Source organism: Bacillus rossius, chromosome 1 (assembly GCF_032445375.1).
Source record: "Bacillus rossius redtenbacheri isolate Brsri chromosome 1, Brsri_v3, whole genome shotgun sequence".
Lineage (NCBI taxonomy): Eukaryota > Metazoa > Arthropoda > Insecta > Phasmatodea > Bacillidae > Bacillus > Bacillus rossius.
This window is the reverse complement of record NC_086330.1, coordinates 176684488-176699095: the sequence shown is the minus strand read 5'-3', so window position 1 is coordinate 176699095 and position 14608 is coordinate 176684488. Positions and strand designations below refer to the sequence as shown.

Genomic DNA, 14608 nt, shown 5'->3' with positions numbered 1-14608 from the left:
TGTACTTGTAAAAATAAATATGGCGCACGCAACATTTCAAAAGTAATAAATATATTTGAATTGATGAATGCAAATAAAAGTAAATTTACTAATTAAATTGCACATTTCATTTCAATCCTTTGTATCCAAATAAAATAGTGATAATTCAATAAAAATGATTGAATTTTATTCATAAAAGTATGCAGAGGTAGATTTTATCATGCAAAAGATTGAAAAATTAAAAAAAAATTCTTCCTCAAAGAATATAATATTTTTCATGCCTAAATGGTTTGGTTGCAAAAACCTATTACGGCTCAGTCTCAGGCCGAATATGATATTTCCTTTTCTTCTGGATCAATCATTTCATCAATGTTTTGTTATGACGTTGTCACGTTAAACTATCGTCCGTAAACCGACTTTACAGACAACCAATTTTTTTAAAAATATAATTACTGAGCATATACTTATTATATTAAACTTGACACATTGGAAGAGAGTGAGTACTATACATTTTTATTACTATCATTCCTACTATATGGTTTTGAACATAACATGCAGATCAGTGCTCGCACTATAGTGTTTATATTATAATTCATAACACAGTGTTATGCTACTGAAGAGAGCTAGTAGTAGGTATATATATTTTTGAACTAGTACTGTAAATTAATAGTCTTTGAATGTGAATTATTACTATACATTTTAATTTATATTATATTACTTAGCCTTTTACATATTAAAGACATGGCTATGCTATTTTTATGAACAAGTACTATATATTTTTCTTACTATAAAATATAATGTGGGGGATTATTGTTGCGCACTGTGTGCGTGGAGTCTCAGAAGACGAGACCTAGATGGCACGTTCTGTGGCGCTCCCTCCTGTGGAGCGCTCTGGTGATAATTGTTGGCATTAAAGATGGCGGTGCACTCTGGTGGCATGTGTGGACATTAAATGTCAGCGCTCCCTGAGAGCTGTATTCAAACATTGCAGTATGACGGTATTTATTTTAAACATAACAAGTACTCTGTGGTGTTCTTTCGGAGCATAACGTGTTATTATTTTTTGGCATTTAAACATAGCTAGTACTATACTCTGAGTGAGATTTTGGAATTTAGACATAGGTAGTACTATACTCAGGGGGTAGCTAGTACTGTAGCTTATATTCTTTATTTCTTTCTCTACCCCTCAATTGGTCTCGTGGTCTCGTGGCTAACCTCCATGTGCTCACGTCCCCGGGATCAAATCCCAGCCGCTGCCTGGCTTTTTTGTGCACTATTCCTGCTTTCGGAGAGATGGTGGCATTCTCTGGGAGCGAAAGGTAGAACTAAGATGGCAGACGTCAACTATATGGTGGCCTCTAGCAGACGACGTCTGGTTGTCCTCATTACGTCAACATCGACAGTGACGCGATCTGGGAGTGAAAGATGTAACTAAGATGGCGGATGTCAACAAGATGGCGGCCTTTAGCAGACGGCGACTGTTGGGGGCTGCCATCATTGCGTCAGCAATGTTTACACTGTCCCAGAATCGGCTTACTCCCCAAACAAAGAAGTACAAAATATTGGCTCTACATATATATCAGCTCGTTGTGGAGGTATTCAAGCAGTTCAAAATCCACGACAATCTTGGAATACCCGTCACTTTAACTTCCCAGTGCACGACGTAAAGCAATTCTTTGTACGTCCTGCTAGACTCCCCGAATGATGCTGCAAGGAAAAATTTTCGCCAGTTATTTAATAAATTCGTAAGCGCATAAATTACACTTTTAATAAGGTGTCAGGATGTAGACTTCTCAACTCGATAAAAATATAATTGAACATAATTTAACTTAATTTAATTTAGGTTGTGCTCATTTGTTAAAGAAAAAGTGTTACTATTAGCGGGACGTGCTGAAGCTTTATATGTTACACTGGTGGTGTATTGCCACTGAGCGAAGTGGCTCTATGGTAAAAAGTTGGCCTTACATTAAGTGGAACCTTTGTTCGAATCCCAGTTTATCCATCCTGTTGTCAGTTTTTGAATGGTTTCTCGAAAACACTTAGAAAAATTCTGGGATAGTTCTTTACAATTGGCCAGGACCATTGCTTCCTCGGTTTTCCTGGCTTGTTTGGAGTTTGTCTGCCTCTATTTTAATGTGTCTACTTTAAAATTCCATCACCCTTAACCTCATAACTTTCAGTTTGTTGCTTGGAATACCTAATTTTGTCTTGCAATTTGATATACCGTGGCTGATTAAAAACATTACCTCATCTAATTGCAACTTATTTTTAAGTGTCTAGTGAGACAACTAGAGTAAGTACGTAAATTCGTACATACTTTTATGCATTAATGATTTAGGATTGTTTATCGTTTCTTGGACATTCGGTACAGTTATTGCCTTTACTTTTTAAGACGTGTTTTGTGAATTAATGTTTGGCGCTATAAATTTTAAACTTCAACTTAAATTTCACTCTGATACTACAGAACTGCTTTCAGTCTCAAAAACCCTAAAAGTATTTTTCAAAGCCTTTTTTATTTAGATCACTTAAGGTTTATAAACGTTTTAGGGAACAGGTTATAGAAGTAAATTAAAGTTACAAAAATGGTACAATGAAGTACTTTTTTGAAATAAAACAGTGGTGGTATATTTATACATTTACTAACAGAACATAGATCTAATTTCAGTGGGTACTATGCACTTCTCTAAAACTAATACTCAAAAACACTATAGCTGTCACTGAATTAGGTTTTCAGCGCAGATAATTACATTTAAACTCTTCCAATACACAAAGTTATATGTTGTAAAATATGTAAACCTTACTATTCACTAACCCCAAGTCAGACGTCCGAATAATCCACGTTCGTGCGTCTTTCAGTTATTATATTGTGTTTTTACTAAAGTAAATGTTATTTTGGGTTAGGTATGTTACATAAATACAATTCTTGTCAAATATATATTTTTTAGGGTAGAGTAGGTATAGGGTAGGTTTCCGCACTTATAGGTGAACGTAACTAAAATCAAAGATTATTTTTCAAATTCCGATACTGAATTTACAGAAGCAAGCGGCGAACTTCAAATTATGTTCGGGACTGATCGGGGGTTAGTGAAACTTAGGTGTTGAATTCCAGACTTATGTGTGTTTGGTTGGCGTATTGTCGCACAAACCTGTATTTATGTTTTGTATTTGAATTCCAGGTGCAAAGCTTGATAGGCATCGCTTTCTCGGTCTTTATCATCGTGAACTACAACAACTGCTTTAAGTGGTTCCAAATTGACAACACATTTTATATTTTCTACTTTTACAGTGAGTACTCATACAAGTTTTTGAAGTAGCCTATACGTGGAACGTGAATTTTTTTTTTTATAAAATATGCTGAAAGTAATTGTGTTCTTTAGTATGAAAACTTGCCTTACATTTTACAAGTAGAAATAAAGTCTAGAATATTTCTGGCGATAACATTTGAAATGAACCATCACATTGAAAACCTATTAAGTGAAATATACGCAGCACTTAAAAAAAATCTCATACAATAATAACTACATTAAATTTATTCATCCAACATTATAATAAAAGCTAGATCTTGAGAAAAATTTTTCAAATTTTTATGAATGTCTTTAAATAAAAAGTCCTACTATGTAAGCTTTGAGGTCATCATAGCAGTTTATTGCTGAAAAATAGTTACCTATGTTTTTAGCCTGACAGTTTATATTCGTGATATAGGCACATAGACTAGGACAAATACTCAATTTATAGATACTAAATGTTTTGTTAAGGCCTTCCCTAAAAAAAATTGCTTCTCATTTGAATTTCGTTTTCGGAAGTTTTCCACGTAAAAAAAAAATTCTTTAAGTGTCAGTTTTTGCACTAAAATCATTTATGAATTTCCAGAGGGTGGTGAAACTGATAACTGATGACGATGGTGAAACAAATTATGTGACTTTATTATTGGCCTGACTTTAACGATCATTTGATAAATAAAATAACTGATTAAAATAGCTGATAGATTTGATTGTTTACATTTTCATCAATCATTCGTGGTTTGTTTTTTCTACACCATGCGTTCTCTCCATAAATATAATTAAATAAAATATGTTGCACGACAATCGGATTAATGATCAACCATTAAATTATATGTTATTACTTGGTAATTTTATTTTATTTCAGCAAATGTTATACCTATTGTAGAAGAGAGCAAAATAGACATTGAGTTGCATGGTACTGAACAGTACTAAGCATTTCAAAAAGTAATTAAGATTCCTTCTGTACACACTTAACCCCTTTACCTGTCCATTACATTTATAAATAATTTTGATTTATTATATATATTAATAAATGTTATTCACGTATCGGTGAAACATTTTTTACCATTACCTTAATGGATAGCCTACTCTAACGATGATCATTTGAAAGTAAAAATTTAGTTCGACCTTAAAATTTGTACGTTTTAGTTACATTTGCCTTAGTATTATTTTAAGAATGTTTTATAATGTTTATTTAAACATTTTAAAAATATTACGTTATTATATTGTTATATTTGTTACTATGAGAACTAATTTTGGTTATATGTTTAGAAAACATAAATAAAGTACCACAGGAAACATCGATAGGTATTTCCGTATTTTCCAGTATTTACAGTATTTACAGTATAACAAAAAGTTTGTTTTGCATTTTTTCTTTATTTAAAATAACATACTTGATCATTCAGGTTCTACATTTGTGACAGCTAGCAGTTTTATCTACGTATAATGTAATCCCTGAATAATAACACTATACAAGTCTGAGTATGAACACACTTTGAAACGCAACCGACGTCTAGCACAACAACAATATGTACTTACGTAAAATAATATGAAAATATAAATAAAACTATTGATAATAATGCATTATTGAAAGTAAAATTACAGTGGATTTTAAGGTTGGGATGAGAACTGAAGATAAGTTACAATATTAACATAACTAATTAATTATGCACATTTCACTAAATTTACTGTTTGAATGTATTTATGGAGTACTAAATAAATAGAAACTTAAGAAATTACACATCTGACACCAATAAAATCGACTTTTTTTACTTTTTTATTGTTTGACTCTGAATTAATATTTTCTATAGTATGCTATTCTTAGAGTATTTTTCTCTGAGATTAGAGATGGTTCTAAAAATATTTTATTTTCCACTCGCATGTGATTACCTAAATAAATATTGCGTGCTCAGTGTCATTTACAGAGCCATTACCATAAAATTTGCTATCTTAAGCTTTAATATATAAAATTAACCAATCCTTAATGCGCCATTTATAACTCATCGGAATGAAAAAAATAATACTGTATTTCATACGCTTGGCGTATTTTCAGCCCTGTGATAACATTGTTCTATGGTTATTTGTACAAACTTTCTTTAATTTAAATTTAAATGAATATCTTTGTATTCATCTAATTAACTATTCTAAAGAGAAGTGTTGAATAGGGCTTAAGTAGACCACACGTTCCTGGAAAGGCACCACTTACTAAATATAAACATTACTAATTTTATTATTCTTATGAGCACATACTATTTATGCACAAGTATAAATATTAAACGGAAGAATATGGTGGATAATCTTAGACACTTAACTAGCTTAAGTTTAACCTATAAATAATCTCAACCGTGAACTTTAAATTAGCACTTAAATGACTTCACTATATACGTCATAAAATTAAAATTTTTAATTTTTTTACCTTATTAAATATATAGATAATATAATGCTCTAAAGAGTATAGTCCCTTCAAAGAAATATGAAATTGCCGTTGTGTTCTGATATCTATAATTGTAGCAAGAAAATACTTAAAGCTCATTTTTATCAATTGACATCTTAGATAGGCCTAATTGTTTCTTCTAAATTAAAGATTTTTGTGGAAAATTATTTTTCTTTTTAACTCAGCCTGTGTAGCTTTAGTTTTGGGTATAACCCAGTTATCTCAACAACTGCGGAGTAGCCACAACTCAGTTAAACACGTTATTGTTATGAACACGTGTAGACACGCTTCTGTTCACCAGTTCGACGTGTGCATTTACCCTTGAAAATGATTTTAGGTCATGTAGCATAATACGAGCTGCTGGAAACACATGATAATAAATCATTTCACAAGTATTAGCTGCGTATTATGTAGAGGGCTTCGTATGGAATGGTTTCAATGCCAGATGAACGGAGACTAATTTTGCGTTAATTGTAGATAAGCTGTTCATTTCAGCGGCGAATCAAACTCTGTTTCGAATAATATAGTAAGTAAATGTCTCTTACCTAAGGGAGAAACTGTGAATGAACTGAAACTATTTAATGAAATTGTGAGCCCCGCAAACAGCAAGAAGTGAAGGATGTGTGTAATTTCAACAGCTTCCGAATCTAAGGTCCGTTCTACAATGGCACAGAAACGGAGACGAAACATGTAAACGGAGACGGATCTCACAAAACAGAGTTTCTACAGTAGCATGCAGATAGAGACGAACCCGTACGGATTAGCCCGGCAATGCTGAGCTCTTCCGTTTACGTTATTCCGTGCGACCAATATTTGGCTGCAATGGTAACCATGTTTGTTTATTTTCTAAACATGTTAATTTTTTTCTAGTACGTGCATATCTAGTGTTACATTTTTAGTTATTGGATTATTTGTATTCTGTTGTAAATATGTGTTTTCATAATTTTGGAAAATCCCACATTCAGAGGAATAAATGGCTAAAGAATTTTGGAAATTGTTCCCAAATTTTAAGACATGTAGCCAGTTAGCAGCACTCAAGAGAAAAAAATATTGTGATGTAATTTTTTTTGCGTTTTTTCTTTGATTGCTATATCATACATTTTAAATTAAGTTCTAAATTTGTGTCAGCAGTTTTATTTACTTGTGATGTAAACCCTGAATAATAACACGATACAAGTCTCAGTGTATGAATACGCTTTGAGACGCAACCGACATTCAGTACAGCAACAATATGTAACATGAAAATAAAAATAAACTAATATCAAATAAAAATAGTATAATATAAAAATATAATTACAATACAACATTAAAAGTTATATTTATTAATTAAATTAATATTTTTACGATTTATTACAATGAAAATTATAAATCGTTGTGTGGGAAAAACTACCGGGTTCGTAAAGGATAGCCCAATTAAAGGTTTTACTACCACACATTTTTATTTATTGCCACAATTTACTTCATTAACAAGTAATCTTAAAATACCAAATAATCAATTGCACTTAAAAATGTTGCTTCCCCAGTCACTCGTTTTTACACACCGCACACCTCGCTGGGCGGCACCTCGGGCGCAACTCTCGCCGCAGCACCCCTCGCGGATCACCGTCGCGGGAAAACTCCCGACTGAACTGAACTCGGAGGCCAGCGTCCCAGGCATATATATGCCCAGACACCCTTCTAGAATTCTCGAGCGTGGCTGTGGCTAGTCGCGTCATTCCGCGCCAACCCGACGCGAGAAATCTCTAGACACACGTCGGCAGCTACCAGGTGGCTTGCGGAACTCCCCAGCTGTCAGGTGTCAAGTGTCAGGTTATCGGCGCCGCGCGGTGAGCGTTGGGAAGGAGGGGGGAAAGCGGCGACCCTTGTAATCTACAGACGCGCGCGACGTGACTCATGTTGCGGCGGCCACATGATGTCAGCCAGCTGTGCACCTGCACGTGTCGCGGCCTTGCTCACGTTCGTAACATTATTTTGTAAACTTTAAGAGACTTGTATGAATTAGAAATCATATTTGCGAACAGAAAGAATAATAATAGGACATATGTATAGAATACATTTTATCTCGCTCATTTAAGTAGTTTCCCAGAAGCACCAATGACATTTTGCCAGGAAGTTTTTGATAGCGCTGCTACATATCTGAAACCATTGTTAGTTATAATATTTTCAATATTATTTCCAATAAGTAGTTTGTGAAAGGCAAGTCCATGAAAGGCCTCAGGCTGAAGTGCGAGGTGCGAGCCAATGGCTCAAAATTACACAAAATTTTCTTTTTCATATAAAATTCCCACAAATGGGCTTAAATTACCCAAAAAAACCTAAATAAAAAATCAAGCCACTCGGTTTGGATTCTGACCTTCAACCTCGAGTGAATAATGACAACTGAAGTGAAATATTATACCTAAATTATGTTCTCAACTTAAATAAATGAAAGTTAAAAAAATAATAACAACAGCTTTTCTTACATCACAAACTTCAGAGTCCTAATTCGAACACACTGAGGTAAAATTAGTAAAATATTAATTTAATTTTTTTTAAATTTCAAATAAAATACACTTAATAATAAAAACATATATTATGTCATCGAGCTTACAGTACCCAGTTAAAACCCGCCAACAGAAATTCTAATAAAATAATTCACAAGTATAGCCTACTTCCTCCATAATATTGACCAACGAAACCACTACTACCAAGTGGTGTATTACTCCTGACAACGTGAAAACCCGTCAGACATGTTGGCCACCATTTAAGATTCGCATTTCTCTGCTGGAGTATTCTAGTGTCTATCGTCATCCTTCTTTGCTGATATCCGCTAGAGCGCACAAGTGTCAATCCTAAAATATTTAGACACCTGGGAGACCACCATCTTACATCCTTGTTGACCACTACCTGAAAATTTATTAATATCGCCCTAAAAATATATAAAAATCCCCAAAAACTAAAAACCAAAATTTATCAAATTTGATTCGATCGTATGTGATAAAAAATATTATTCTTTACTTTCATTGCTTTTAATTAAATATCCCTTCAATTAATGAATTTCCGCTTTTGCCATTAAGTCAAGGCCATAGGTTAAATATAGGAGTGGTTAAACATACCATAATAAAAATACTACTCAAACTTAAAAAAAAAAAATGTGTGGTATGTAAATTCTACACTGCTACATTTATATATGCAAAATTCAGCAGTCAAATCTACTCCTTCTTCTGCTAAAAAATAACTAAGTCTCGGCTCCAGCTGGTTCACTTGTCAGCATTCTGCCAGAAATGTTTCCCAAGTAGTAGTTTTCTTACAGACAGAGATTCTCAAGTCTATGTTTTACACACTGGTCTTCTTATTTGAAATAGTAAATGGGATTTTAATTTCTTGAAAGAACAATTCTTCATTTGGTCCTCTAATGGCTTCAGTTTACCCTATACACAGTCCAGTCATAAGTTATACGAGTATTTAAAAGCTACTTGTGTTGCTACTTCAAGCGTAAGATAATTTATTATGTTCTGCTTAATATCACCAAGGGAAGTGCATATGTCTTCTGACACAATAAAGGTATATAAATAATAACGGTCATTCAAAATCCCACCAAATGCAGATTTCGCCAAGTAGAACCCATGTAATTTACCGGTCATGCGCCTAGCTCAATCCAAAGACAAAGCGATGAAGCGAGCGATAGCTGTAGATCTGTTTTGCTACTAGTACTGGTACGCATGCGAATTTCCAATTCAAAATTAGTTCAAATGGTCGCAAGTAGTTTCACAGTAGGCAATCTAACTTCACCTTTACATTTCTTCACATGAAGTCTAAATTATTAATGTGAATACACCACAGATGACACTTATCCAGGGGTGCCCACAAGGGGGGGTAACGACGCAGACTGCGTCATTAAAATTTCAGGGGGGGGGGGGTGTTTCAAAGACGAGAAAAATGTATATATTATTTACATACTTATAGCTTCTAATGTTAAAATACGTTTCTGGTGCTTTGATAATTGAAAGGGATCTTGTAAATCAAATTGGCAACCCCGCACTTTCCTCAACAAAAGCAGTTTGGCATCTGTCGGTTCAGGATGGAAATATTACCTGATATGACCAAAATTATTATTAGAAAACCAGTTTTAATTAATGCAAAATGTGACAAAATATTATACTAAAAAAGTATAATATTATATACCCTAATCATTGAGTAAATCATTGAGAAAATGGCATAAAAAATTTCGGAGGGGGGGGGGGGGGGTGCCGCATAATTAGGTTGGGGGGGGGGTGAGTCATAGTGTTTGGGGGGGGGGGGCACCTCTGACTTATCACAGCGAAAGTTATACGAGAGTTATTCTTCGTTTGCTCTTCTCGTATCTTCGAGTAAAATGGATGAATGGAAACAACACATAAAGTAGCGGCAAGGATGTATAGTCGATGACAGTGAACCTTTTAGTTCCGAGCCAGATGGTATGATGATGCTATTGCACTAATTCTGGGTGTATTCTTAAGCGCATCGATGCAATGCTGGAGAGGTGATTACTTTACTCTCTGACACATAGCACGACCTTTAAATGTCTTAGAGTGTATTTTAAACTTTTCATTTCTAGCAAACTGCTTGATGTATTTATTGAAGCTAAACTTCATGCAAGGTGGATTCATAGGATATTAGTTCTTATTATTTCGATGAGAATAACTGTATTTTGAGAATACTTTCTGCAGTGACGACATCGATGCTCGGAAGATGTTTGAACCTGTTGTCACCTATAGGTGTCATAAAACAGAGGAATTTTTCCGATTTTATTTTTTGGCCTGTATGCTGTTGGCAGCCTTGTTTATAGTTTCCATCAGTTGGCAAGCGCTGGTACTACCTATATGAAATTTCTCTGTGGCTTTTCTTTATGTATAGCTGTAAACAAGATGGCTGAAAACTGTTCCAACAGGAGTAATCGACGGTGTGTTGGTAAGTTAGTTTTCCCACTAATTATTTTTAAGTTTATTTTTTATTAGATAGCTGTATTTCTTTCTTAAAACTTATTTCGACTACATGCCTTTGATAATTTTAACAAATTCAGTTTATTTACCATTTTATGGACTTCAAGAGTTGCATGTCTCCTATAGGAGACATTAGGGCATAGGCTTTTATTTTCTGCTAGTTTGATCAGTGAAGTTTTCATAGCATTTTCTGTAATTTTATTGTGATTTAACATTTAAAAATCATTGCAAAACTAATTTCTTGTTTGAAATAATGTGTATAAAGTTTTATTTAGTACAAAAAATTCACGGTGATTCCCGTACCTCAAAAAACATTCATTTCTCTTTGTACAAAATACTAAAATATAAACATATTTTTTTTTGTTTTGCAACTTTTATTCAGTATTGTTCGAATTAATGTTTTTACCTGGTGCATGGCTTAAATAATCAATTTAACTGGCCTTAAATAAAACAAAAACCTTTACATTTTGAAAAAAATATTAAGTTTCCTTCACTACATGTATGTATTATGTTTGTTTCAGTATCAACATACTCCAATAAATTTATGGGTTATGACTTCAATGGAAACGACAGTGAAATGGAGCTATCCGACGAAGACGACCTCGATAATGATAACTATGAACCTGAAAGTGAATGTGAAGCTGGCCATGATGAAGAGGAAGAGGAGGAAGATGAGGATTAGGAAGAAAAGCAGACACAGCCATTCAAAAATAATTACATGGATCCAGAATCAGTAAGAGAAAGAGTATACTGGAAAAAATTGGAGAATTTTGATCCTCTTCCACCAGCACCAACTTATGAACCAGAAGAAACCCAAGCATTAAATATGCCACCCCAGGACTATGTGGGAAAATACCTACCAGATGATATCTTCTCTTTGCTCAGCGATCACACAAACAGGCGATTTTTCAAAAAAAAACTGGTAGAGAATTGAAATGTACTCCAGAAGAAATGGAGAAATTCTTTGCAGTAACTGTATTGATGTCATATCTTGGTTATCCACGCATTCGAATGTACTGGGCAGTAAAAACCAGAGTAACTGGCATAGCTGAAAAAATGAGTAGAGACATATACCTCACCATCAGAAACAATCTAAAACTTGTTGACGATGATGAAATCCCTAATGATGAAAAGAAAGAAAACTTTTGGAAAGTTAAGCCTTTGGTACAAATGGTACTGAATGGCTGTTTGTTGAACCCGAAGGCAACAAATATCTCCGTTGATGAACAAATGGTGCCATTTTGGGTTCGTATGCCTGCTAGGCAAGTTATCAAATCAAAACCAAACCCATGTGGTATGAAGATTTTTTTTGGCTGCTGTACCTGATGGACTGCTATTGGATTTCTTCTTTTATCAAGGACGAGGAGATCCAATTGTTGAAGAGGATAATCTTCAGTGCCTTGGAGTTGGAGGAAAGGCGGTGATGAGACTGGTAAAGAATCTGCCCGCAGAAGTTTTATTTACATGGACCGGTTCTTTACTTCTGTGCACCTGCTCGACCTCCTGCACTTTGAAGCACGATGTACAGGTACAGGCACTGTGCAGCGATCTAAGATACCCAAAAACACCAAACTGAAGACTGATAAAGTTTTAGCGAAGGAAGGAAGAGGGGCAATGGATCAGTGTGTCAGAAGTGATGGTCAGATTTCTGTCACCAAATGGTTTGACAACAAGGCTGTTGTGATTTTGTCCAACAAAGAGGAAATGTTGCCAACCGACAAGTGTCAATGTTGGAGCAAGAAAGAGCAGAGAAAAATTCAAGTTGATCGTCCATTTTCTGTTCGTGAGTACAATAAGAACATGGGAGGTGTGGACATGATGGACAGGTTGATGAGCCTTTACAGAATCAAAGCAAAGACCAGGAAATGGACTGTCAGAATAATCATGCATTTTTGACTTTGCAATCAGTGCCGAATGGGTAGAATACCGAAGACACCACGTTGCTCTTGGAACTCCCCAAAAAGACAAACTCGACTGCCTCAGCTTCCGAATGAAGTATGAAGAGTTCCTCAATTTCAATGAAAAAGAAAGTTCGACTGATGAAGATGATCCAGACTTTCAATTTCTTCCTTCTGTCTCCAAGAGATCGAGAGTTCGAGTTCCTCATCCACCAGATGCACTTCGCAAGAAACATATGCTTCACTTGCCAGAGTTCCCAAAATGTTCACAAAAAAACAGATGTCTTCCAGGTTGTGGGTTCAACACAGCAAGAATATGTTGTTCAACATGTAACGTCTTTCTTTGTGTGCTGCCTAACAGGAATTGCTTCAAACTTTACCATGATTTATGACTGACAAGTGTAGTGACAAAGTTTTTTCTGTGAGAATTTTGTATATTTATTTTAAATTTGTTACCAAATGCATATTTGTACTTGTAAAATATGGTTTGATAGACAGAAATTATTATGTATCCATTTGTTGTAAATGGTTAGTGAGGGACAGCTGCAAATTATTTCGTTCATGTCTAATGCAACAAAACTCATGATTTTTATAATTGGATAAAAAGAGGAGACTTATGTGGCTGAAAGACTAATGTATCCTACAGGAGACATAGGATTGTGAGATAAGGAATAAATAATTAAAAATATTACTTGCATTTGTATGATTACCAACCATTTTTTCAACAAAAAAATATATTGAATACATTTGAAGAAATTAATATATTAACTAAGCTCTAACTGGTTAATGGTGCTGCATCATCGATGTATTGTCTTATAAGGAAATTTCAGTTATTAAAGACTCCTGTATTGACGTTACTGTAGGCGATGTTAATGCAGTTACCATTGATCTGAACTGTTGTCGACATCGCCGTCATCAGGATCTCTGCCATCGAGGTCTACACTAGCAAATTTATTCACTAACACCAACTTTAAGGATATGTATATTAGCAGGTTGATCCTCGTTCTTTCAATAGCAGAGGTAAACAAACTTAAAGCTAAGTAGCATAGAAAAGTATTAGCTGGGACATGGCGCTGGAGTGTGGTGCTGGTGCCGACCGAGCTCTGACGTCACAACCATCTCTGGCGTCACGGCGGCCATCTAGGATGACCTTGACCTTAACTATGACCTGGACCTTGACCTTTGACCTTTGACCTTGACCTTTGAACTTCAAATTTGCCCAAATTTGCCCAAATTTATTCAGACTTTGTCAAAATGTATCAAAATTTGCCAAACATCGCCAAAATTTCCATTTTTTTTTAATATCCCGACAAATATCTCAAAAAATCCTACAATTAAAAAATTAGGATTTCGAAAAAACCTCAAAATACTTTTTGCCTTAGAGAGAACCCAAATTCCTAAAAGAGGCTTAAGCATCCATGTCCAAAGCCTCTCCTAAGCCTCTCACATCATCTAGGATTATGACCGCCATATTGGATTATGACATCACCGTTCCAATTTCCGTAATTTTATAATAGAAAATGCGGACAAAATTTTAAATTTATAAAAAATTAAATAATCTAAATAAAAAATAATATTTAAATAAATAATAAATAAAAAAATAAATGTACAATTACGCCATGGAGCTCCGTGCCCTCGGTACAAACCCGGTGCTGTCAAAAATAAAATAAATAAATGACGACTGATCCTTCCTTCACGGAAGCCGCTGGCAGACCGATCTCCCACCACTTATGTCAAGGTATATATCGTCAGCAAGTATAACGTCATGTCCGCCATCTTGAAAATCCTTATTTATAATCCGATTTTAATGAAAAAGGTTTAAAATTATAAAATAAATAAATATTTCTAAATAAAAAAATCTTTAAAAAACCATTGCATGTTTTGATACGACCGACATCTTAAATCAGTACTTTCAATGATATAAATACCGAAAAAATTCTAAAACTTATTTTTAAAAATTCCTACTTCAAATGTTTAGTTATTTAAACGATTTCGGTCCTCGGTTCGATTTCCGGCGAGAGCAAACCAGTAATTAATTAATGTATTTAAAAAATT

General features: G+C 34.4%; 1 protein-coding gene across 6 annotated transcripts in view; it reads left to right on the top strand.

Annotated features, from left to right (window-relative positions):
* The window catches only part of LOC134527117 (uncharacterized), a 124851-nt gene that overhangs the window by 26807 nt on the left and 83436 nt on the right, over positions 1 to 14608 (top strand). For 5 of the 6 annotated variants that reach the window (XM_063359479.1, XM_063359483.1, XM_063359478.1 and 2 more), the window contains exon 2: positions 3156 to 3264. The exons of the other annotated variant lie outside the window; for it this stretch is intronic. In XM_063359479.1, coding sequence (XP_063215549.1) covers positions 3156 to 3264 — 109 coding nt within the window. The remainder of the gene's footprint in view (positions 1 to 3155; positions 3265 to 14608) is intronic. 6 annotated transcript variants of the gene reach the window in all.